The sequence below is a fragment of the Pollicipes pollicipes genome, unplaced genomic scaffold (genome assembly GCF_011947565.3).
Source record: "Pollicipes pollicipes isolate AB1234 unplaced genomic scaffold, Ppol_2.1 Scaffold_7261;HRSCAF=8764_pilon_pilon_pilon, whole genome shotgun sequence".
Taxonomy (NCBI): Eukaryota; Metazoa; Arthropoda; class Thecostraca; order Pollicipedomorpha; family Pollicipedidae; genus Pollicipes; species Pollicipes pollicipes.
Genome location: NW_023597054.1, coordinates 12,930,939 through 12,956,810, shown reverse-complemented (window position 1 = coordinate 12,956,810; position 25,872 = coordinate 12,930,939). Strand labels below are relative to the sequence as shown.

General features: G+C 58.5%; 1 protein-coding gene across 2 annotated transcripts in view; it reads right to left on the bottom strand.

Moving 5' to 3' along the window:
* Window positions 1–25,797, bottom strand: part of LOC119111948 (A disintegrin and metalloproteinase with thrombospondin motifs 9) — a 34,889-nt gene extending 9,092 nt beyond the window's left edge. Inside the window, exons 1-21 of one of the 2 annotated variants that reach the window (XM_037235841.1) lie at window positions 25,605–25,797; window positions 25,117–25,197; window positions 19,524–19,676; window positions 18,985–19,134; window positions 14,375–14,531; window positions 12,783–12,961; window positions 10,643–10,753; window positions 8,905–9,044; window positions 8,501–8,680; window positions 7,977–8,159; window positions 7,205–7,374; window positions 6,724–6,850; window positions 6,252–6,378; window positions 5,633–5,843; window positions 4,786–4,950; window positions 3,869–4,033; window positions 2,790–3,032; window positions 2,357–2,548; window positions 1,536–1,724; window positions 1,070–1,225; window positions 136–333 (exon numbers count right to left, since the gene is read on the bottom strand). In XM_037235841.1, the coding sequence (XP_037091736.1) occupies window positions 136–333; window positions 1,070–1,225; window positions 1,536–1,724; window positions 2,357–2,548; window positions 2,790–3,032; window positions 3,869–4,033; window positions 4,786–4,950; window positions 5,633–5,843; window positions 6,252–6,378; window positions 6,724–6,850; window positions 7,205–7,374; window positions 7,977–8,159; window positions 8,501–8,680; window positions 8,905–9,044; window positions 10,643–10,753; window positions 12,783–12,961; window positions 14,375–14,531; window positions 18,985–19,134; window positions 19,524–19,676; window positions 25,117–25,197; window positions 25,605–25,711 (3,384 nt within the window). In that variant the 5' untranslated portion in view covers window positions 25,712–25,797. The remainder of the gene's footprint in view (window positions 1–135; window positions 334–1,069; window positions 1,226–1,535; window positions 1,725–2,356; window positions 2,549–2,789; window positions 3,033–3,868; window positions 4,034–4,785; window positions 4,951–5,632; window positions 5,844–6,251; window positions 6,379–6,723; window positions 6,851–7,204; window positions 7,375–7,976; window positions 8,160–8,500; window positions 8,681–8,904; window positions 9,045–10,642; window positions 10,754–12,782; window positions 12,962–14,374; window positions 14,532–18,984; window positions 19,135–19,523; window positions 19,677–25,116; window positions 25,198–25,604) is intronic. The other variant, XM_037235842.1, reaches the window with a different exon arrangement.
* Window positions 25,798–25,872: the final 75 nt, after the last annotated feature.

Sequence of the window (25,872 nt, the reverse complement as noted above, 5' to 3'; positions counted from 1 at the left end):
GAAGCGAACAGCTTCAAAAACACACCATGCAAAACAGCGGCCAAGCAAACTCCAACACAGCTGAGCCACGGGAGGCGCCACGAGGTGGCGCGGCGCCAGCTGCCGGCGAGGCGCACAGCTGGAGCGGTCGCTGACCTTGGACCAGCGGGAGACGCGCCAACTGAAGCGCCGGCGGACCTCCTGCCGGGAGCTGGGACAGGTGGGCAGCCGGCAGCGGCGGCTGTCGGCCGGCCGGCCCGTCGAGCTGCACTTGTGGTCCGGCAGCATGCGCCCCAGATGGTCCTGGCAGCGCACGCGCCGCAGGCGCGCTCCACTGCCGCACGTGGCGTTGCACTGCGCGCGGAGGCGGCGTTAAACGTGGCGCACGTGGTGGCACACGTTTGTGACAATCGCATGTGACGTCTAACAGATGGCGGAATCGCACGTCGCGGTATACGAAGAGATTGCAGGCGCGTGCATCAAGCCAAACTCGGTCTCGGTGTTGCATCAGTTTCCCAGGCATTCGCATTTTCATAATTTCAATGTCAGATCTTCTCGTCGGCCGTCATTGCCACATCGTATCGCTCCTCTCTCGGTCTCCCCGTCCCACTCCACAGGCCCGGTCTGCCCCATGCCCCGCTCCGCTCCACAGGCCCGGTGTGCTCCCTGCCCCGCTCAACTCTACAGGCCCGATCTGCCCCCAGCCCCGCCCCACTCTACAGAACCGGTCTGCCCCCGGCCCCGTCCCACTCGACAGACCCGGTCTGCCCCGCCCCGCCCCACTCGACAGGCCCGGTCTGCCCCCTGCTCCGCTCCGCTCCACAGACCCGGTCTGCCCCTTGCCTCGTCCAACTGTACAGGTCTGGTCTGCCCCCTGCACGGTCCCACTCCACATGCCCGGTCTGCCCGCTGCCTCGTCCCAATTCACAATCCCGGTCTGCCTCTGCCCCGCCCCACTCAACAGGCCTGGTCTGCCCCTTGCCCCACCCCACTCCATATGCCCGTTCTGCCCCTGCCCCGCCCTACTCGACAGCCTCTCCCTGGCCCTTCCCCGCCCCACTTCACAGGCCCGGTCCGCCCCCTGGCCTACCTCGCTCCACTGGCCGGTGTTCCACTGCGGGCAGGGGTCAGTGTTGCAGTAGGCGGTCGGCTTTGGCCGCGTGCTCGGGTCGCAGCCGGTCGCGCCTTCGCCACTGCGACACTTGACCTGCCGCTGCTGGAAGCCACCGCCGCACGTCCGCGAACACTGCATCACGGCCGGCGTGGCGCGTCAGGCGACGAACGCGCAGCGCAGCGGCACAGCGGCGCACCGCTGCCGCAGCTTCGGCGGACACCGGCTCCACAATCCCGCGACCAGTTCCACCATTACGACGAAAACATAAATGCCCATCGGCTTCCAGCACAAACAAGTGAATCAAACACATCCGGTAATGTGCATCAGAACCATGACGTCCGACGTTTACCCAGACCAGACAAGCCATCTCGAGCCAAGTTCTGCTCCCCGGGCGTGCTCGCATTCGACGCGACCCCGCACGGGAGGGAGGAAGGCAACTCACGCCGCCCCAGGCGCCGGTGACCCAGTCGCTGCTCGGCTCGTCATGGCTGAGCGCGCTCTTGCTGCCGGGACAGTCGACCCAGGGGCAGGCCTCGCGCGGTGCCGGCCGCGTGCTGTTGTCGCACTCGCGCGCCCGCAGTCGGGCGTTTGTGCTGATGGAGACGCAGCTGACCTGGCGCTTTCGCAGCCCCTGACGACAGGGAACTCAGGAGTCAGCGCTCAGAGGTCAGAGTCCGAGGTCAGAGCTCAGAGGTCGGAGCTCAGAGACCACAGCTCAGAGGTCGGAGCTCAGAGGTCAGAGATCAGAGATCAGAGTGCGCTGGGCAGGTACTGGTGCTGATGAGCGACGAGACTCACCGAAGAACAATCGAAGGGCACGCTCACGTAGGGAAATGACAGGGGGCTGGAGCACACAGCGGTACGGGAATATGGGGAAAGGGCAGAGGATTGGGGCACACAACGGTACGGGAATATGGGGAAAGGGCAGAGGACCAGAGCACATGGTGGTGAGGGAATATGGGGGAAAGGGCAAATGACTGCAGCACACAGCGGTATGGGAATGGACACCCTGGACAGGCACATAGGACAAGAATGAAACCCTTAATTAGGGAACATGGAAAGGACCCAGTGGTTGCGGGTAAAAAGTTAAAACTCTTCGGCGAGACACACATTCCAGTCACGAAAGTCTTCTGTCGTAGTGCCAAAAAACCCATGTATAATACACATCCTACACAGGCCATCAGTAACGGCGTCCGTGTACACCTGTGGAAGCGACAGCGGACGTGTGCAGCCACCTGGCCGACGGACCGGGACCCCGCTGACCTGTCCGCAGTCGGTGGAGCACTTGGACCAGTCGCCGTGCAGCCACTTGCCACAGAAGCCGACCCGACACCGCTCAGTCTCGATCGGACGTTCGATGTGCTGGCACGCTCGCTTCGGCTGCACGTGGCCGCTGCGCGTGTTGTAGCAGGCCACCGAGCGCAGGTGCACCCCGAGGCCGCATGTCTTGGAACACTGAGGCGAGAGCGCGCGTCCGAGGTTGGAGCGAGAGGCCACAAGTAGAGACTGAGTGGACGATTGGCGGGTAAGAATTCAAACGCTGCGCAACAGGGGGCCAGTGCCCATTTGGCGCGCAAGTTATCAGCTGTGACATAGTTTAACGTTCAGGTAGTACTACGCTTATATGGCTTAGTTCAACCATGCGATGTAGCCTTACTCAAAAGGCCGCAAAACCCTGCTGCTGGTGACCACTCACCGCCGACCAGTTGCCCCAGCGCCACACGAAGTGACGGTAGTCGTTGATACTGTTGGCTGCCGGGTCCTGCCAGGGCGGCGCGGCGGTGGTGGTGGTGGTGGCCAGCGGGCAGGGCGGCCGCTCGCAGGCGCGGGTCATCTTGGGCCGGTCGCCGCCGCAGAGCGAGTCGTCGATGCGGTGTCCGTCGGGCGTGGTGCAGATCACCGAGCGGCGGCTGGCTCCCTGACCGCAGGACACCGAGCACTGGCCGCACCGGGCCCGTCGGTTAGCTCACACCGCGACCGGATCCATCGGACCGGCGACGAGTAGCTTGGGCTTGAACCACACTATCAGTGAGATCGGAAATCATTTCGGCCCCGGCCCATGTTTATCCACTCACGTATTCACAGGTTGATCCACTACGCTTATCCATAACACAGAGCGCTACCGCATAAGTGGCAATGCGTTGGTGTTGGAACATTATGCATATTCACTGGATTCATCAAGGAACCTAACTCTCTTACACTCGGAAAAACCAACACAAAATGAATGTCAAACACGTCCCCACCCACCGTCAAGTATGTTACATGTTTGAAGTCGATGACGACCATGCGTGGGAGGGTACAGCGTATGTACATTACGACTCCAATGCAATGCGCGATTCGATCTCGATGCATGAAGGAGAATGGAGACGTTCCACCACTGAAAGGAGGCTATTGGTCAGCAGTGCATCGCTGAGAAGAGGCTAATGGTCAGCAGAGCACCGCTTAAATATGTTCAGTGACCACTGGGAACAACGCGGCAGGGTCACCGGGTCACTGGGACCTACACCCAAAAGCCCACATGCACGGAAGCAAGCCAACCGACCGCAAGCAAGCAAGGCTTTAAGACCGCCTCGGATCCCAGCCGAGCGACCCTCATCCGCAAGACGCGGTCATCCAGCAGCAGGGGGCGGGGGGGGGGGGGGAGGAGGATAGCTAACGCAGCCAGCGTTACGAACGGCCAGCGTAGGCTCGCAGAGGCCAGACGACCCCACAGCCTCTGAGTTAGTGGCGGATCACGAACGGCGGCGGCGGCGGTGGGAGCGGGGGAGACCCTACCTCGTCCCAGGCGAGCGCGCGCCACTGCGCGCACGCAGCCATCTCACAGGGCTGCGTCTGGGAGGGCGCCAGCGTCGGGTCACAGTACGACTGCGCCACGTAGCTGTCGCCGCGGGCGCACCAGTACGGCCGCAGCCGCTGGCCCGCGCCGCACGTCTTGGAACACTGCGACACGGTCCCAGCGCGTCACGTGGCGTCACGTGGCGACACGTGGCGGCACGCGGCCAGCGGGCCGGCGGAGGCCCCACAGCACGACTGGAGCTTCGAGCGTCCCCGCCAGGCACCCCATGTCATGCACTGCTCGGCCCGCGGCCGTGTTTCAGTCCGTGGCCCGTCAGAGTGCGCTGGAGATGCATACCACGTGGTGCATGTCATGGCTGCAACCTGGGACACCGCTGGCGCCAGGCAGCTCTGAGCGGCAGACGGCACATGACATGACATGGCCTGGCATGGCATGGCATGGCATGGCGGCATGGCAGTCTGTGTGGAGATGTGTGTCTACTATTCACATGTCTACGAGCGCCCCATACATGCAGCTTTGCCTAGATTGCAAACGCAAACACAGATCTAAAATGAAACGTACGCCAGTGCAGAAAAGGCTGATGCAGACGATATAGCGAGGTGTACAGAGGAGAGATAAAGGGAACGGCGAGCGCCTCTATGGCTCAAGGATTTCCAAAGTACAGTGAAGTCAGATCATTAGGAAGGAAGGCAAAGCAAGGCACAATGGAAAACATACGAAAGGCAGGAAAAGGCGGCAGGGTTCGCAATCAGCAAGTGTGAAAGTGCAACGGTCGGAAAAGAAAGCACGGAGTAAGGCGAATAGAGCGAAAGCACGGGCACTGAGAAGCTTCCAGCCAAATCTGCCCGTCGGCCCCGGGCAGCGGCCCGGAGTGCCCCGAGTGCCGACCACTTACGGCACTCCAGTTGCCGACACGCCAGCCGGGGCACTCGGCACTGCCGCAGGGTCGCGTCAAGCGCCGCTCCGCCTGGTTGCAGCGCGAGTCGGCCAGCGGCTGGTTGGAGCTGGTCACGCACACAGCGCTGCGGTTCTGGACGCCGCCGCCGCATGTGCGGGAACACTGCGCGGGGGAAGGGGAGGGGGGGGGGGCGTCAGACGGGGGAGAGTTGGGGTGGGCCGAGCGAAGGAGGACGACGGCGGAGACGGCGGACGTTCGGCCGTAATACAGCCACAGCTCCAAAGATTAGCCGATTGATGGGTGATGGCCTAATAGCAGGCACTGGTCTGGTCGCTGATGGATGGGAGTAATTGCTGGATGACAGTCATGGATGGATGGCCTCTCGACAGACGATACAGGGCCGCGACACGAGGGTAGGAAGAATGGCGGAGAAAAGACGACAGCGTGGAAACACAGACTGATGGGGTCGGGGGCAGGGCACACGAGGTAATCATACCGCGCCCGGCAACAATCCAGCTCAGCGACGTATGGCAATAACAAACATCAGACATGTATCGGCATTGCGAGAAGACGAGGCAGCCAATCTCCCGACCGCACCATCACGCCAAGCCTGTCTGAAGCGAGCCGGTGCTCCCTCCTGCCGTCAGGCCCTAGACTGCACCAGCCGTGCGCGGCTCTAGAGCGTCCCGATCGCCGCCGCCGGCCACGGCGAGCGCGGGGCCCCGGCGCCGGTCCGGACCGCCAGAGGGCCGCGAGAGTGCGTACCGGGGACCAGTCGCCGAAGCCCCAGTGCGTGGGGCCCCGGCGCCAGTCCGGACCGCCAGAGGGCCGCGAGGGTGCGTACCGGGGACCAGTCGCCGAAGCGCCAGTGCGTGGGGTCGCACGCGCCCTGGCACGCCTCCACCGCCGGCGGCCGCGGTGTGATGTGCTGGCAGTACTGCTCGCTGATGGGCGACATCTCGAAGAGCGGGAAGCTCTGGAAGCAGCGCACCACGTTGCGCCGCTGGCCGGCGCCGCAGGGCGACGAGCACTCTGACTGGTGGGTCACCTTCCAGCTGCCGGAGGGCACGGCGGAAGGTCACTGGAGCGGCGCCGGGCGCTCCACGGCTTGGAGAAAACGGCGCAATGGCATGCACTTTACAAACGGAGCACGGGTGGGTGAGAAATATCATGCGTTTCTTTATACCATGTCGTATACTTGAACAGACCTGATCAAGAAAAGTACCGGTAGTATACATCACTAGCCTATCAAAGTGACGACGCACTTTTTTACTTTGTTTCTACGAAAAACATGGAGTATACCGCCGTCACATCGAAAACAAACGCATACACTTCTTCCATCGCACGTTTCAGCACACGCAGAATTCTATCACTGCCACACGCCAACCTCAACCCCGGCTTCTCCCGGCTTGACGGCCGCCGAGCCGCGGCTGGCTCGGCCGCCGCCGCCGAGCCGTGCTTACATGAGCGTGCAGTGAGTGTTGCAGGGAGTCTCGAGCCGGTCGGGCCGCGGCGTCGGGTAACAGTGGCTCTCCGACACTGGCGCTGCGTCAGACTTGCGAACGCACTCCACGTCCTTGTACTGGGTGCCTGCGACAGACGAGCGGACAGACGCTCAGACCCTGAGCCAGAGACTCGGACTCTGAGTCAGATACTCGGATTCTGAGCAACTGACTCGGACTGTGTGTTTGAGACTCGGACTCTGAGTCAGATACTCGGATTCTGAACAACTGACTCGGACTGTGTGTTTGAGACTCGGACTCTGAGTCAGATACTCGGATTCTGAGTAACTGACTCGGACTCTCTGTTGGAGACTCTGACTCTGGGTCAGAGACTCGGATTCGGATTCAGAGACTCGGTGTCTAGTTGGGAGGCCGAGCTGTGAAGGGCGAGCAGGAGTGATCGTCGTGCCGGTGAGGAGTTTAGCGACCTTACCGTTACAGACCATGTTGCATTCCGTCCACTGGGGATGGCGCCGCCAGTGATATGTCTCCTTCTTTCCCACGGATACGGTGTACTCGTACACCACGTTGGGGGAGCGCAGCTTGCCCACAGACAGCACCTGCGGACAAAGTTTACATACGCCCTCAGGCAAGCTAGTTTGTCCAGCTCTGTTGTTGTTCTTAAAAAAAAAGCAGACCACATTCAAGATAAGCTAACCAGCTCAGATTCGCCGAATAATCCAAACTGCTTCATGGGGGCAATGAACAAGCCGAGCCCACCACAGCTCGTCCAAGCCGACGGCAGCTCACAGCCGTCGCACGTTTTGACTACGACAGACATGAGCTAACGGAAATGCGACCGCCACTAACACGAGCTGATGGGACAGTCAGCAATCATGTGCAGCTCACCGAGTCCCCCGCCCTGACCGCTAACCGACCCTTCTGAAGACCTGCCGGCCCAGCCCTACACTCACATAGAGCTCAAGGTCTTTTTCCAGCGGCTTGCTGCAGTTGACGCGCTCAGTGACCGAGTCGGAGCCCGTGTAGCCGAGCAGCACGCCGCCGTACTGCATCACCTTCTTGAACATGCTGACCACAAAGTTGCCGTTGAGGATGTACTCGCCGTCGTCGGGGTCCATGAGCGCTGCGGTCGATGGGTGCGCGTGAACGTGATGCCAGTGGGAGGGGCCGTCACGTTTTATGACGGAAGTGCCGTCACAACGACTCGTGAGTCACGGCGCTGCAGGGGCGTGCAGCGGTTGTACGTGATTCACAGCAGCGGATCGATACGACAAACGGAAGCCGATTCGGCCGCTGAAAGGCTCCGATAACACTGAGAATTGAAACTGATCAAAAGAGATAGCTGTTTGACAACCGGACCGATAACCGAGTAAGAGAAGGTGACGCTAACGACCAGATTAGTTACGTGAAAGATAAGCAATCTGACGTTTCATTCACTACGTGACAATACACTACTACACGAGATAAGGCGGCTGCGATAAGCGTTCTGGACACGGTGCTGACATTTATTGACTGCACTGGAACCGAGCAAAGAACACTTGGCTTTCATAAGAAGCAGTAACGCAGGCCACCCTTCACGCAGGCAGCAATCTGATGATTCTCCAAGCGTAGCATACAACACGACACCTTGCTGCCCTGATACACGATGCCTAGATGCTGCTACACGTCTCTCCCATCCCCGGCTCACCACGCCAGTCCCGTCCCGTCCTGTCCAGTCCAATTTACCCAGGTAATTGTCGTCCCGGCTCGTGTCGTCGTGGCTCATCTGCCTGATGTCGAGGCTGGTGGCGCCGGCCGGCACCCGCACCACCCTGTTGTAGCCGTAGCGGATCTGGTGGTTGCTGCTGTCGAAGTAGCCCTTGATGACGTGGCAGGTGGAGTTGTCGCCGCCGCATACGCCGCACTTGTCTGTGGGCGTCGGTGTGGAGCGGCTTGGTGGCGGGGCGACGGTGCGTGTCTGCGTGCGTGACGCGTGGTGCGCTATACGCCGCCAATCGCGACATTCGGGATTTCGACCTTGAGTGACACGGTCATCTGACTGACGCACTGACTGACTGAATGCACTGCACGGTCGACTGACACGGACGACAGACGGCAGACGACTGACGAGCGACTGACGACCAGCGACTGACGATTAGTGACTGCTATGGCGACCAGGATGAATGAAACCTGACTGGCTATGAACTAAATGGCAATTGACGACTGATGACTGACAGCTTACGACTGACGACTGACGAATGACGACTCACCCGCCCGCACGTCCGAGTGCAGGATGTGGTCGCAGCCGGCCGGCACGCAGATGCCGTTGACGCACATGTTGTCCGTGTCCGGGGTGCACGGCGTGCCGTCCAGCACGCGCTCATTAAGCAGGTAATAGGCGCTAGAGTCGGCCACGCGGCAGAACAGCTTGCAGCGGTCTTTTGTCTTGACTGCCGGCAGCGAAACCGCCAGTCAGCGAGCTCGGCCAGCCGCCAGCTGACCTTAATTAAGTCTCAGAAGACGAGGCGCGATGCGCCCTGAAGCCAGGTAGAATCAACGCTCGGACATCGTGGTATTTAAACAGCAGCGGTTCAAAGGTCGCGCAGAGTCCGTTTAACCGTCCAATGAAAGGGCAACAGGCCATCACGCCAACAACAGACGGGGGGGCACTTACTTCCGGTGTACTTTGGTACCCATTCAACGTCGGCTGGCAAGCCCTGGATGTTGAAGTTGTTGCCGTTGAAGGTGGCGCACTGCGCCTCCCGGAAGTCGGTGCTGCCGGCCGGGCAGTTGGGACGGTTGCAGGACTCGTACCTGCGGCACCGGATGCCCTCAGAGACGGAGTAAGGGGAGCCGGAGCCGCGCGAGGCGGCGGCGGCGGCGGCCTCACAGCCGCCAGGACGTCCTTGTAACGAGAGCAGGGCGGTGGAGGCGGCGGTTGTGCCCGCCCTGGCGGCGCCGTCTCGCTACCTGTCCCCGGCAACCCTCTGCGGGCACCCCGGCCAGTGGCGACGGCGCTGTTCAGTGGACGGGTGGTCCGAAACTAGCTGGGACGGCTGGGAGCCGGTCGGCGCACAGGCGCCGCGTTTGTTCATACCATCCGGCACGGGGCAGGGGGGGGGGGGAGGGGAGGGGAGGGACAGACTGACATTCGACCGCTGGCAGGATGGCGGCACCAGGCCCCGGCATCACACAGAGTGCGCGCTGGCAGCGCGGATATGTGGTGTGTTGTTGCGACGGAGCTGAGTACGTGACAAGCCTGCGATGCGGTCTGCAACGGGACACGACAGGCGCCCGTTCCCTCACAGCCGCCACGGACGGCGAAAAATAAACTGCGCGTACGGCACAGCCAGCAAATCGAATTCCATGTGAAGCACGCTTTGCCTCTTCTGTTCTCTATGTCACACGCATTTGTGTACGTCTTAGTAGCCACAAGTCGCGCTAGTGTGGATGGCGCAGCTATCATCTGGCATAGCGGTTTGTCCTAAAGGGTCGGTCAGCCAGTGTGGCGCCACGAGGGGAGGAAACACACAAACTCGACCTGCCACACACACAGCTCGTCTCCACTGGTCGATGTCTGTGAACTGCGGTTTGTCACCCGTTTGATAGAGCAAAACTACGCCCTGCACCGTTTTGAGATTTCACGGCTGAAACGCAACGTCCGGAAACAACTTCGTTTCGCCGCACCACACTTTTCACCAGACACTTCAGAACAAAACCCAGCTGATTTCGGCACACAACGGTAGGAACGGCAAACATCGGCTCCCAAACGGTGCGATTCCCAATCCATGGCCGTTGCGGCTTCGTTTCAAGAGCTGGCCACTGGCTGGCGACCGGAGCCAGCCAGTTCGGTGCGATGCAAGCCCTGCACGCAGCCGGCGAACCCGGCCGGCAGCTGGGCTCAGCACATCGAATCGAGCCAGCACAGCTCCGAGCCAAGAAAAACAGGCGCGCCCTTTCGAGGAACGAGACGGCTGGGTCTCGGAAGTGCCCCAGCTGGCGTTCGTGTCACACACACACACACACGCCGGTCGGGAGGGCAGCCTGCAGTTACCTGTCACACGAGCGTGACGCTCACGGGAGCGAGGACCACGAGGGCCACAGCCAGCCACTCACACTCCAAGCACGGATGTATGAGCATGCAGACCAGGCAGCAGATCGTTAGATCAATGCGCGCGACAAATATACAGACAGACATGTGGACAAATAGGAAGACTTTTACGAACACACCCACGCCCGGAAACTTACAGACATGCAGACAGACAGACAGACAGACAGACAGAGAGACAGACGGGCAGGCAGACAGGCTGACGGACAGACAGGCTCGCGCGGACCGGCAGACAAGACAGACCTCTGTCTGACAGACAGGCAGAGGCGTGGGCTGGAGGGGGGGGGGGGGGGGGGGGACTAACCTGACGCGTCGCCCCAGGCAGTAGCTGCCGCCGTTGGAGGGTGTCGGTGAGTTGCAGCTCCTCTCGGAGCGGCGGATGCCACCGCCACAAGTGCGCGAGCACCGGCCCCACCTGGTGTGCCGGGGCGGACCGTCACATCGGGCCGGCGGGACACGGCGCGGCGGGCTGGGCTGCACGCAGGCTCACAAGTGGCATGTTCCGACATAGTCATGACACGGCGGGTTTGTCGGGGAGGATGACGCTTAGACTAAACGTAGCTCGTGTCATGTTTACTGTCACATACCAGCTACTAAAAAAAAAACGCGGCGAGCAAGACTTAACGATACGAAGCCCCTTAGGTCTGCAGAGAACGTATGCCATCATAAGCCGCTAACAGACATATGTGGCCCTATGCAGAGTAGGCGATGATGATCGAACCATCCATAGAACTTCGGTTCAGCGACGAACCCAGCGTTGACATTGCTGCAGTGTGGGCAATCTGAACTACTGGCCAGCAGCACGTCACCTGACCAAGCGATTTAGCAGACTTTCATGCATCATACGATAGACTAGGACAGTTCTGCAATACACCACATTCGCGCTCCGAATCCTCTCAGAGCCATCTCGGTGGACATTCATGTTGTCAAATCTTGACAACCATCTCAGCTCAAAATCCTTGTCAGGCCGATCGAGACTGACGATACTAGCAGCTGGTTCAGCTGAGTCTCGCGAAATTCGCGGTCCTGGTGCCGTCGCAGTATCAGGCTCAGCTAGTTCAAATAAGCCTGTCCCGTGCGCTACGTGGCTCCATCAGTCAACCATCCAAACATAGACGCCCATTTAAGCCATCCGATTGAGGGCTACGAGGGCGGGGTGTGCGGCTTGACATAAGACGAGTGACAAATGTCGACGACCAGCGGCTGGGCAGCGAGCCACAGCGTCCTCGCCGATGGGTGTTACCGGGCGGGCAGGCCGCGCCCGGGAGCACCAGGTCAAACCCAGCCAGTCAGCAGCTCGGCAACAATGCCCGTTATTGGCGACGAGTTCTTCAGCCCAACGAATACAATTCACCTTTTTAACTAACAAACTGCTCGTCTCGGAACTGGCAGCTTAAATATTGTGTGACGTTTGCGCGGACCTGGATAGCATTACATTCCAATATAAAGCAACGCGCTCAAACTTGTGACATTAACGACGCCATATGAACTCAGATGGCGCATGGCTGTGTCAGGTGTCACAGCTGGGCGTGAAACAAACTGAGGACCATGAGTTACTTCTGGCGCTTGGTGAAGTGATAAGTTGGCAAAACTCGGCGGAACAGGCACCGCTCCAAGAGTAAATATTTTCCTTGCAGCCTGGACAGAGCCGATTTGTGTTCATCAGCTGCTGTGTCCCCCCTCCCCGTAGTTTTCTTAGCGACGATAGTTTGACTCATGTGACCATTGTTTTTACTGCAAGTTGGTTACCTGGCTGCACCATAGCCGCTGCCCCATCAAACTACGTCACCGCAGCCTTCCCGGGCGCTCAAAACTCCACCTGCCTCCAAATGACTCGCATACATCATTGGCGCGTCCAACAGCCCGGACGGAGGCCTGATGAGCACACTCGACCCGTGATGCTGTTGTTAGCCGCCCTTGCCCCCATCCGTGCGTCAGTGACAAGTCATCAATCAGCATCATGCAGACAAATGACCCGACTTGATTATGGGATGATTGGTGCTTACTATTTGCAAACTATCACCTTCCCACCCTTCGGTCTACGACAATAAATCAGCTTCCCTGTCAAGCTGCCGAAGAATAAAAATTCCGCGCGATTTAAACGAATGACAGCGAGAGCGATGACCGCTGCTGCCTCTCTTCACCGCATGTCTGAGGAAGACAAGTCAGCGAAGGCGATCACGCAAGACATGCACCGAGGAATTCGACGGGCCCATTGTGCTGTACATCAGCCCCCCCCCCTTTCTGGACACCCCAGCGTCTGATCGATCCATCCCCTGCCAGGCGGTCCAGCCGCTGGCTCGAGGAGCAGCACGTCACACGGCGCCACCCAAGCGACTCGCGACACCGTGTGACCCGCGGAGGGTGGGACCTCTGCCATCGGCCGCCGCCGCCAGCGCAGCTCGGTCCCCCTCCACCGGCCCGGCGAGCAGCGCGTCACTTACTCGCCCCACTCGCCCCAGGCGCCGTGCACGGTGTCGGCCTGCGGCGAGCGCGGTCGGCACTCGCCGCGCTGACACCACCTGTCCGGGCCGCAGGCGGTGCCGTCCGCCCACGGCATGTGCTGCGTGCGGCAGCCGGCCTCCTCCTCGCCGGAGGTGCACCACAGCCGCTTACAGACCGGCTGAAACGGCGGGCAGACGCTTACAGATCGGCTGAAACAGGGGCAGGCGCCAACAAACCGGCTGAAACAGGGGACCGACGCTTACAAACCAGCTGAAACAGGGGCAAGCGCCAACAGACAGGCTGAAACAGGGGACCGACGCTTACAAACAGGCTGGAACAGGGGCAAGCGCCAACAGACAGACAAACAGGGGACGGACGCTGACAAACAGGCCGAAACAGGGACTGAACCATTGAGAACGGGCTAAGAGAGTGAACAGAGCTAATGATCACGGAACGGATGCAGCAGGGGACAAGGACTATGAGACAGGATGGGAACGGGGAGACAGAACCGCTTCAGACGGGTTGAAGTAGGAATCAACGGAAGCTTACAGACCGGCTGAAATATAAAACATAAACCAGGGCCGCGCACAGACCACCTGACATGCAGAACAGAGAAATGTGTTCAAAACAGACTAACATAGCTGTTCACAAGCCGTCGGAAGGACGGACCGGGGCGCCTCCAGGTCTGTTGAACTCATCTATGTGTCGCCGACGGCGTATACTATGTAAATTACACAACTGCTGTTTTAGTCATCAAGCTTCCGCTTTTGCTGACTTTCGGGGCTCTTCTACATATGAGGACATTCATGTGATTTATGTTCATGGTTCAGAGTTTGCATTGCTTACAAACGTGTTCATGATATGAGATGCTGCATACCTGAAGGCTAAGGTTGCATAGCAACGCGATGGAAATGTGATATGCTAATCACGCGGGGCGCGAGCCCTATAATGGAGGGGATTACGTATGTGCTGTCAGGTCAATGCCACAACAACACCATACTGTGCAACTCGCATCGAGTGCAGTTCAGTATGGCAACCCAGTCCTTTAATCCACCTGCTCCTGACAGATCCGTGGAGATATCGCTCCCAAACACGACGTCTGAGCGGCCAAAGCTAGTAATCAATGTCTTCGAGGGGACGTGTAGGCAGATGAATCGCACCCATAGCCGGTGTGGATGTAAGAGCCAAGGGCTGCTGCTGTTGCTATGTCCCTGCCACTCTTCAGCCGGCTATGACCTTCGTCAGTGTCGGGTCTTTTCAAAGTAAAAATACAGTAGGCTGACTGGGCGAAAAAGCTTTTGGTGCGAACCCTTTCACCGCGCTTTAGAGAAATGCAACATGACGTCATGGTGTTCAACGAAGACACAACTGTACAAAAGCAAATTAGCTGTATGCTACTGGACCAAGTGCAGGCGATGAAAACAAAACGCAACGGGAAACTTCAACAGCACGACACCATCAAGCCAAACCCGCTTAACAGCACCTCCGGGGAAGAGAGAGAAAAAACATACCAAAAGTAATGCACGTGGCAGACATCAAAACACCATCACTGGTCACCCATGAGCCGGAGCCAAATTCGGCGGCGCATTACCATGTAGGAGCAGATCTCGAACTGGTCCCCGAAGACGAACTTGCACTGCTGGCTGGCGTCATACGTCTCGCCTGCCAGGTCTGTGCGTGCTCCGCGGCCCGTGTTGCGCAGGTAGTTGGTGTTGGGCGAGTTTAGCAGACAGTCACCGTACCCGGCGCTGGAACAGGTCACGACCGCCAGGTCAGGCACGGCCGGGGGCAGGACTGGCGCGAGGACAGACCTGGCGCGGGGACAGAACTGGCGCGGGGACGGCTCTCGGCGCGGGGCGACGCTCAGCGCGTGGGTAGGTAGCGTCGGGACGGAGCGCGGTGCCACCGCAAAGAGGGAAATCATGTTATATCCGCAGAAAAAGAACGTGAATGAGGCCGCTGTGTGAGGAAGCTCGTGCCTGCGTCCGAGCTGACGGCAGCCAGCGTCTTCGGCCATGTGTATAGGTGCCACTTTGTATCTTTAAGCAGTGCGTTTCCTCTGTTCGGCTAATGGTTACCTTGGCTAAACCATGTTTAAAATCCCAAGGTTAAAACAATTGAACGCCAGTAAATACATGCGACGCGGCGTTTGACCCACGACACAAGAAGCGCATCCGAGTCACTGTGGTAATTGGACGCAGTTAGCGATGGGAAGGGGGAGGTGATGGGTCACTGGAGGCAGACACTGGGAGCTGGTGGGGATCCGACGCATGCATAAAACATGAGCAGCACAATCATGGAAATGGAAAGAACCCCATTATCCCAAGCGGGTACAGTTGCTGCAGCTCTCTCAGCGCCCGCCAGAACGCCTCCGTTCAGCGACAGCCCTACTGCTGCAGCGCCATCTGTTGACGGGAAACGCCACCCGCGATAGGGTGCTGATAGGACGCGTGCTTTTCACAAGGCGCCCGACAGGCATGGGGAAATAAATAGTCTGCAGCGTGGCAGGCACCTGCATGCCGATCAATGACAGAAATTGCAAACTGCCTGCGGACGCGGCCCGCAGCATCAGCAACAGCTGCTGTATGCCGCATGCAAGTCTGCGACAGCGTTCTGATCGTACGCGCGTCAAGGCCCCGACCGGCGACGGTCTCATTGCTCGGCCGTCCTGTATATGTGTATCGCAGCACATTTGCCAGCGTCCAATGTAAACAATTGGCGGGTGATTATTTTCGCGCCGGCGGCGGCTCGGCGCCGTCTGAGCGGCCCGGTTGGGCGGCCGGCGGCCCGTCTGCGCCCGCCGCAACCCCTCACCCGCCGCCGGGGGGGGGGGGGGGGGGGCGGGGGGGCGGTGTCGGCGCGGCTGACTCATGCCACCAATTGATGAAATTCAATCAATAAGGACCTGAGCAACGTTGCAGCGGGCCGCGGGCGGCAGTGCACATGAGCCCGTGGCCGTGGACGGAATCAGGCCTTGCAAGTACGGCCTGTTTTGGTGACAGCCTGTATGGTCAAAGCACAAAAATAGTCCAGTCTGCCTACGCTTTATCTAGGTCCGGACCCGATCGCCCCCGGTGACGGTTACGCCCTTGGTCCCTGGCGGTGGCTAGCGGAACCGGCAGCCCGGTGTCCGATCTCCCCCACGAAGCCGCCGGAGCGGCGACTCGTGTTCGTCGACGGCTCGGGCTGTCTTCCGCCGCGCAGCTCGGCTGACTCATCAGCGCCCGTCTCGGGAGTGCCCCGGCGAGCGCCCGGCGCGGTCCGGCCTGCCGGGGGCGCCGTTCAGTGCCTCCAGGAGGGCTGGTTCGGCGGGGAGCCAGCCGACCCTGTCCGTAGCCGCCCGGTCGACACGCGTCGGCGTGTCGGCGCTGCTGAGTCACGCGTCCACCCCACTAAGCAGCAGGGCGCCGGCGCGGGGGCGGGGCCGTCCGCTGGCCGCCGGTCAAGACGGCCCCGGCCGCGCCGGCTTATTTCGGCGCCGACCCGGCCTCCGCCCAGCGGCGGTGATTGGTGGTGTGACGTGACCGGACGGGGTGGGCGGACCGGGGTCAGGGGCCGTGACCCCGTCCCGGCTCAAGGTCAAGGCAGGCCAACGGCAGGACGGGCGGGATGCGGATGAATGCCAGTGTCTCGCTGTCACATCTTGGCAACGTCTGATGCCCGCACTGACGGGAGAACAATGTTCCTGTTGAGAGGCTGACTTGGTTACAGGTGTACGACGAGGATCAGGCATACTCGTGGCCATCAGACATAAAAGCGTTTCTTGCAAAACGCAACAGGGTAACAGTAATTGAGTACATGGATTACCAATTTAGGGCGCATTCGTAGCGAGCCGAGCGACAAAGAATATATGCCGTCGATGTCACTGATGACGTCACGCCCCAGAGACTCTGAGCCTTTTGGCGTTCGCAGCGAGCCGGACGGCAAAGATTATACATGGCGTCACATTGAATCATTGCCCAACGCACATAATCTTTTTCCGCGACTTGTTCAAAGTGAGACAAAAATGGCGCAACATATTTAATGATAAACAAGCCATTTTGCGTGCCCAAAGTCGCCCACGGGTGATGAAACGGTGTCCTGTGCATCACAAATAACATAATTTGCAGTTTCCACTGTTGGTGCACACAGAGTACCACCAAACCCAAATTTGGGCGTCGTTGCATGCGCGGTTATTGTCACGGCAGTTAAGGAGTTATAGACAGAAGTCGTGTCGCGCCGTGAATACGTCCGGCAAATATTCTACGTGATGTCAAGTAGAGCAGAGCATTCTTGGTGCGAACACACCCTTAATACGCGCCCGGATGACCGGCTAGATACCCTTCGCTCGGGTGGGGGTGGGGGTGAGAGGTTCATTTCCCCCCCCCCTGAGATCTCGAGAACCAAGAAAACTAGATACATCAAATCTATAGCGTGTATTGACCTGTACGTGAACTCACTTAGATCAAATTTTTGGCCTCCTAGGTCCTTGACCTTTGACATTCAGGTCAAATAAGGTCAAACGAGGCCAAATTCCAGGATGATCTCCAAAGTGCCCCCAGAACCTAGGCAACTGTTTCTAAGCAAAAGATCACAAGCCCATTTGAGGTCAGTGACCTTGTTTGACTTTTTCAAGGTCATGGTGACCAAAATCATACAAGGCTTTTCTGAGTTTTGCATTTGAATAAGCGACCAAGATTACGCTAGGCAGTATGTTCCTAAAACAAAATGTCGACCCGGGTCATCTTAGGTCATTGACCTGTTCTGACATGGAGAAGCCAATGAAGATGTATAATGCGGCTCCTGCTGTCAATAAATTCGAAATGAGCACCAGAAACTATCCCATAAAGCAGGCCCTCGAGTAATAAATCAGGTTGGTTTTGACCGTGGTCTGACCTTAATACCTGACCTCAGGTCAACTTATTCGCTCATCCAATATTTGTGGTGCCTAAGAAGGCATCTCAGAGATGTATGGCTTTGTCAAACACTCCGTTGTTGGATCAGATTGAACGATTCCCTGGAAATTGCTTTAGCGGAAACCATGGCCTGACTGACCTGCCATAGGCCAGCGACCTTACAAGATGCATCTAAATTTTTATGTCAAACGATCCGCTTTTCAATTGTCTACAGCTTGGCAAAATTTGGTGCGGCTACACCGCGCCGTTCGGAAACCATTCTGGAAAAGCTTTGGGTGGGTCAAGTTGATCCCCACCCGAGCGCGTGTTAATATTGCCTGCTCTCGAGATGCTTTCAGTCCTGTCATAATATTGTCCCAGACATAGCAAGAAGTAAGCGACATTGGGAGGTAGTCCTACAGACATCGAAATGGTGCAATCAAGGAGAATTGGTATGGAGGCTTACGTCGATTTTTCCAACATTGAGCCTTACAAAGGCCAGGGTCAACACAGTCGAGCATTGGATTGATTCCACGCCCTCCCTATGGTCACGCTGAGCCAAGTCGGTCCAATGCATCGTCCAATTGACCACGAGTTGCCGAATCAGTCGCCTTGCAGCGCTAAGTTGGCATCGTCGGTGGCCAACATAGCGTGGTACATGGCTGCCGGTGTCACAGCCGCCGCTCGGTGGGGAGACATCGTATTACGTAACCTCCCGTCCATGGAGCCTCAAACGCAGTCGCTGAGTCAGGACACCGGTGCAACCACTTCCCGCTGGCAACTCCCGCCATTCCAACCTGTGCTGCAAACAATAGGTCACAGCCGGGAACGCCGAGAGCCGGTTGGAGCCTGGGCGGAGGGCCCTGTGGCACAGCCAGTACACGGCTTAATTTGCGCGCTATTGTAACAGCCCATGTTCGAGTGGGCCAAAGACGGGCGTGCGGCGCCCACGGCCGCCGCAGCATGATTTGGCGGCGCTCGTCCGGACGTATAGGGCGCTGATCGAGTGATAACTTGCCGGGGTCGTCAGTCCCAACGACGCCATGTGTTAGCGCTGGCGCTCTGCAGACAGCTGCGGCGATGGATGTGACGCATGAGAGGCGAAGTTGGACGACCCTTGCACCCACCGGAGCCGGGGGGCGCACGCCAGCCCACGTGCTCCAGGAGGAGCACCCGGCTCATTTACTTCAGGGTCGACGGTTACCCGACCCCGCCAGTCGCGTCTGAGGCGGCCATCAGACAAATCGCAACAAGTCAGCGACTCTTTAGTGCCTGCAGCCGGCGGCGGCGGCGCGGCTTCCGAGGGCGCCCTGCGCCGGACACTCACTCGAGGTACTCGGTGAGATAGTGGCGGCTGCAGTTGGACCAAGCCCAGGGGAACGTGTTGTGGTCCAGCATCCGGGACATGACGAAGTGCATCTTGTCGACGCTCATGTACGGCAGGCATTTGGAGTCATCGTCGTGTGGAATGTTGAGCCTGCAACAGCGGCGCCCCTGGTTATGTTGGGCGTCCGGCGGCGGACGGCCATCACCGCGTGGGCACCAGAACTATACGAGTTTATGGTCACAGCCGCCGCAAAGATCCACTGTGACAAAACAGCACGCTCCGTCTTGTACTCTGGCGAGGAGATCGCAGCTAACTAGCATCCGAAGCCAACGCAAAACCGCCGCCACCTGGACGAGCTCGGTCATTCAGTCCCCTCCGCACACACGCAATAAAATCGCATCTAACGCCCGGCTCCTCGCCTTGTGCCCGACCCCGTGGCCACAAGTTGCACTGTCCTAACCCCTGAGAAGACGTGCCTGTCGGGCTTGAGCGGGAATTACGCCCGACTCGCACGTGTCCTACACGACCCAGCCACTCACACGTGTCCGAGCTCGTGCGCCACGGTGAAGGCGGCGCTGAGGCCGTTGTCTTGAATGATTGAGCAGGAGGCGCGTGGGTCACACATGGTGCCCAGCTCGGCCAGGCCCAGCGTGTCGCACCGCTGCAGAGCCGGGTTACGGCAGATGTTCTCCCTGTACGACAGAGCGCGGGGTCAGGTCAGGTCAGCTCGGCCAGACCCCACGTGTCGCACCGCTACAATGCCGGGTTCCGGCACATGTTCTCCCTGTACGACAGAGCGGGGTCAGGTCAGGTCACATCATGTTGTCCCAAGTCAGGTCCTGGCAGGCCGGGTCGGCGGGCCAAGACGGCTAGCCTCAACGCTTGGTGATCATGCAGCACTGCAAAAGTAAGGTGAACTCCCCGCACAACGGGACATAGCGTCGGGTCAAGCCGGGCTCACATTTAAGAAAGACAAGGGTAAGCTGACATGTGTCAAGCGCTGTATCCGATTCTCTGATGCCGAAGTTTATGTTACAAATGGATGGGTAATGATCCAACTGGAGTGCTCCGGAATAGGGGCAAAAATGACGGACTCCGACAAGTAGCAATCAGAATGCCCCCTCTCCGCGCACGACTTATCCATAACAGAAAATGCTGCCGACAAGACAATGCGTTTGGCGCACGCACGCTCTCGTCAACCGACAGTTCGGTGAGCGCTGTTAGTGCTACCTGACGCCTTCTATTTCGAACTGAAAACAACGATTGCACCAGTGATTGAGCGAACCGCTGTTGGGCGTCAGTTTCTGGGAGCGTCACACGGGTTCAGCGTCCTGCAGTTGGCGTGCTGTCACTGATAATGCATCGGGCTCAAATGAATGGCCGCCGCCGACTCCGGCCGCCGATCCCCGACTGTATTTCACACGGTCCACTAACGAGCCGCCTGAAGGTTCGTATTAAAACCGGGCACGAGAAGCAGCAGTTGAGGCGAGTAAACCTGACGTGTACCCTCATACGCATCTCGCGTGCTTTTTCCTTGATCTCTTTGAGAAGACAAAGCACGAAAATATTGGCAAATCTGATCCTAGAATATGTCAGCTACACTAGCACAGAAGTCACCCAAATCCATTGAGCCATTGAGCCAGCCTTTATCCATTAAACGATTTTCTAAAGGCCATCGAGGACGACAGTGAGCAAGTGGACATGATCGATGAACCACACAACCAGTGGTCATAAACCGAACAAAATAAACCAAACACGGCTTATGTTTATGTCTGTTGCGCGATAAAAGGTTTCCTAAGAGCCTTCGCCGGCGAGTCCACAGAGGGCAAATCCTACCATCGCTAAATCAGCCGGTGATCCTGCTGATGAACGGCCTCGCCACCGCCTCATCTCGGCCGCCGCAGCCGTCCGCGCCGCCCGCCGTCCGCTGCCCGCCGCCCGCCGCCCCGCCGGCCGGGCGGCGGGCCACAAGGCCGCGGCCGCAGCAGAAGCCGGCGGCTGTGTTGACGTGCCGCCCCGCCAGGGTCATCACTAGCTGGCATCACGAGCCGAGTAGTCGCGGACCGGAGCGTGACTCAGCCGCCGGCGCCGGCGCCCGCCACTTTAACGGCACGCGGCTGTTGCTGAGCATCACGCGTGGCACACCCGCCTCACCGCGCCACAGGCTAGACGAATGTGGAACCGGTAGCCGACATGGAATACGTTCCGCGAAACTGCCGAGTGCTGGCTTTAAAAGAATGTGCATCGTCGCTACCAATGGGCGGCAGGTTGTGTCTCGGGCGCATCTCCACCAAAGCGGCGTCTGTCGAAACAACTCCACCAAAAGCGATTTTCCTGGCGCATCCTCCTGACCACGGTTCGCGGCGCGCCCAACGAAAAATCGTCACAGGGACAAGGGGCTCCAAACCGCGACCGCGACACCGCTACCTGCTGCAGGACACGTCCGGTGACCAGACCATTCGGCCGCACGCGCCGCACCGCGCTGCAACGCTGCCCCATTATGTAACTGTTGCGCGCGGTGGTCTCCGGATCACGGCGTCGCTGCCGCGTCTGGTGCGCACGTGCAGCCATTACCGGGCGCGCTGGCTCGGCCCCGGGCCGGCGATACATTACGCTGGCTGCTGGCGCGATATCACCTGTGATGCACAGCCGGTGCCGGGCCGATTTACGTGGTCACTGTCGACCGATGGCCCTTGTAACCAGGCGCAGTGAAGGGCGAAGGGCGCGCCCGTGAGAGAGCCGAGCGCAGAGCGGCCATCGAGAGACCTACATGTGAGCGAGCTGGGTCGCAGTGACCCTACAGTGGTCACGTCGGATTAAGCCGGGAGTATATAGTCCAGGCGGTGGGCCTGAAAGGCGTAGATGTCCCGCGAGGCGGGGCTTTCACCACCTGGGGTCTGTCAGTGGACAGAGCAAACGAACCATGGATGCTGACCGCTCTTTCGGCGAGGATGGGAGTCCTCCCAGACGGACGAGGAGCCGACCGTTCTTCCGGGATGACAAGTACCTATCTCGAACTGACCAGGAGCAGACTGCTCTTCCGGTGGGGACTGCCATATCCTCCGGCTGCCATGTCCTCCCGGCTGCCATACCCTCCCGGCTGGCACACCCTCCCGGCTGCCATATCCTCCCGGCTGCCATATCTTCCTGGCTGGCACCGCGCGCGCCTCCCGCCCGACTTCCTGACGATCTGACAGCGGCAACAGGTGCACCAACAACGGCGTTCGGGAAACCATCCCCGGCAGAGACCAACAACACGCAGCGTTAGCCAGCTGCCATTACGGTAAGCAGACAGCTTACGCTGTGCATGCAAAGGGCATTACTGACAGCTGTTCGGCTATATTCTGGGACCGCGGAGATGTGTCTGACTCCAGGGGTGAATCGAGCCTGGTCGGTCGGGCATGCGTAATGATTCCTGTTGCATGCACCCTCACCGTCCCTTCGCCCCTCTTTGTTGCTAGCAACAAAGCCGCGGTTGCGCATTCATTTCGAGGAAGGCCAACGAGACAAAGGTGCCAGTACTCCCGACGGGCCAATATCTATTACATGACATCAGCAGTGGTGAGTCCGGCCCCATGTCCTGCAGACAAATCTCTCCAGATTGTAATAATTGGATAACCGGTATTAGAAGCCCCGGGGAACATATAAGTGATAGCTCCCTCGCCAGATCCGCCAGGGACCAGCAGCGGGGGGTCGAGCCCTCCCCTTACTGTCGATAAGCTTTGGCAGAAAGCCAACGTCCTCTGGACGGGCCCGTCGGGCTCACATTGTCAAGCCGGCCGAAACAAGTGCGCCCCTGGATGTCCGATGTTTGTTGCGGCTCGAGCACCCTATTTGGGAACGGTGGCGATACTTTGGCGGCGCTGGGGTCCGCGACACAACTAATGAACGGCAGCCACTGGCAGGCACACCTCGTGACATGAGCGGGCAGAAGCCCTGCACATTTGGAAAAGTGGGGAGTTTGTTGACACAGCTGATAAGCCATGTGAGGTCGAAATTTACAGCCGCCATCAATTTGCGCCATGTTATCTGCTGCCACGGCCAGTACTGTGCACGCCTTTAGAACACGCCATGCATCAGTGGTAACAGGCAGCCAAGGCCGCGGCGAGATCCAGAGTTTGATTCAGTGATCCTTCCGTCTCGGCAGGAAACGCAAGCGCGGCCTGAGCGCCTAGCTCGCGGCAAACGCGCTCCTGCCGCCGCCTGAGCTTCCATGTAAAGCTGCCCTGCCGTGTCAGTGGCGACGAGACGCGACGCGTGACAGACATATCCGGCGCATCCCGCCTCCACCAGCCACTGCCCGCATGTCTAGTCGAGGCGCACCGAGCGATTAGCGGGCTGCCATAGCGATGGGAGGAGGCGCGCGGCGTGCGGGGAGCGCGCATCGCCCTGTTTTGACAGACCGACCGCAGCAAAAACACCGATTGCGGCGATCTCCCGCCGCACGCCGGCGGCGTTCTCGACGTGCTCGCCTCTAATGACTGCTTGTTTGTGTGCTGACGGAAGACATGTCGTGGCCAAACTCAACACAAACCCGGCTCAAGGAGAACGGGACAACAATGCCACGCCAAGTATTTGACAGCGACCGTTCTGTGAAACATTGGGGCGCGAAACACATCTGAGCACTGTCAGTTCCATTGAGGCCACAGTTGCGTTTAGGAACTGAGCCCACCAAGAAGCTGCGTTTTAAGGCCGTTACGTGGAAAGTTGTGGCATTACCACCCGTTTGTTTAGCGTCGATGTTCTAACATAAGCTCTACCTTGACGCTGAAATAAATCTGAAAAGTTTTGGCCCTGACACGGGGATTTTGAGAAGAAGTGTACGCAAAAATGACGCTTCATGACAGCATCTTATTCTAAAGCGCTACTGCCGAACAGGAGCACAGCCAGAATTTGCGACGAGAGGAGCTATCGCGATTTGCGATGGGAGAGGGGCTTTCTTTCGAGCGAGTCCCAGCCTTATAGTGTGGTACTGCCTAGGTACTGTCAATGGAGAGTACCTACGCACTGCAAACAGGCCAACATACCACACAAACGCTTATGGTCCAGTACCCAGCGTATCAATGAACTATTGATGTTGGTTTGCCCTGGTGCCTTTAACAATTGCTGCAGCTGCGTACCGCACATATTCCCACGGCTACCCGCCAGCCTTGTTACCAGATAACGGCCGTTGCTTTACATATCGCTGTCCATGATAATGTCTTTCAGTAGTGACGTGGTGAAAACTGCGCTGATTGAACCCGAAATAGGGGGAGATGGGCGGGCTGTAGCTTCATAAGCCACCCCGTTGGCTGCTCACCGTTGCCGAAGGCGAAGCACAAACGCGATGATATTTTAGATGCTGAGAGTTTTCTTGGGGCTGCAAAACTGCCTTCCAGAGTCAAAACGAACTGTTTTTCTCGTCCTTAAGATCATCACTTTGTTGGTAGCTCTAATCTGTATGGGGAGGGGCAGACTTTGTTGCACCAATCGCCACTAATGCATCCCAATCTCAGCGACCCAATTCTTTGGATTGAGACGAGCCAAACATGCCGTTCTGACCAATCATTTCAGAGCAAATCGGAATAGAAATGTGTTTCGCGCAAACCCGTGCACAGTTTGCAGAGCCGAACTCCACCACTGCACGGTTTGCTCACACTGCGCTCAAGTATTAGCCTTAGCCTTGAGTGACGGGCACCCACTAGAGCTGAACGAGGACCACGTGACCACTTCAAAACGTCACGCGCCGCCTGAGCACCGGCCCTACCGGCCAGCCCCGGGCTGGGCACCGGCAGGCCGATGAAGGCACCTCCGTGGTTGTGTGTTCTCTACCGAGCAGTTAAATGGTCGAATTCAAAACGTTGCGGCACGGTGCGTAGCAGAGTAGAGTGCTTCAGTCCGCGCATTATAAATGACTCGGTACAGGTAAAGATCAGGTGGGAGCAATGGTGACAGAATACATTGAGAGTGATGGTTTAAGGAGAGAGACTGGGCTCGGTCCCCTGGACACGGGGAGCTCCCACAGGCTCCTGTTTCCACCCAAGATGTCGACGCTTAAGGTCTCAGCTGCAGCCTCGTAAGCAGGGATTCTGAGATAAGGGAGGGATCGGGGATTAGCCCTCGTCCTCGCAGGGGCTCTGTAAGTATACATACCTGGTAAGAAGCACGGCGGTGTCGAAGTGCCCCTGCCCTTCACCGTCCTTGTCGTTGTGGTTCTGTTGCCACTTGCAAAATCTGGAGTGGGCGCCAAGTTAATAGCGCTGAACAGCACACACCAATCGAAACACAACAAACGAAACAAACCCAGAAGTACCACGTCCCGAGCACAGCTTCTTGTCGAGTAAGCACCGGGCGGAGGCCTTTCGTCTATGGGAGATCCAAGTCAGCAACGTACAGATGATAATTCCGAGTCACCAAAGGTAAACAAGATTGATGACAATGGTCTAGACCCGTCGGCCTTGCTGTGCAGTCCAGACCCTTGTCGGCCGGGTGAGCATTGTATGCTGCGATGATGACGGACGAGCTCCGAGGAGCGAAGTACAAAGGCCAAGCAACAGAGGTCAAACTGAGGGAAAGCGTGCCAAACGTGGCTTTGAATTTTGAATATATAAAACGAACTGTGATGTCACAATGTAACGCACCTGTGCAGCATCGCAGAAGCTGACTTTCCGTCCTTTTTCTCATCTTCCTCTTCCTCATCCAGAAGATCGTCTTCTAAGGTCATAATCCTCACTAAAGATACCGTCATAGAGTTCCCTATACTCGGGTCTTTGTAAATAAGCGCCACCTGCAAGACAAACCGGTACTTTATCGCGCTGAATCGGGGCAAGAAAACATTATCTTGCGAACAGACCACTGCATGCACCACAACCCGCCGAGTTCAGCTGGTTCTGCCCGAAGTTAAGTGGC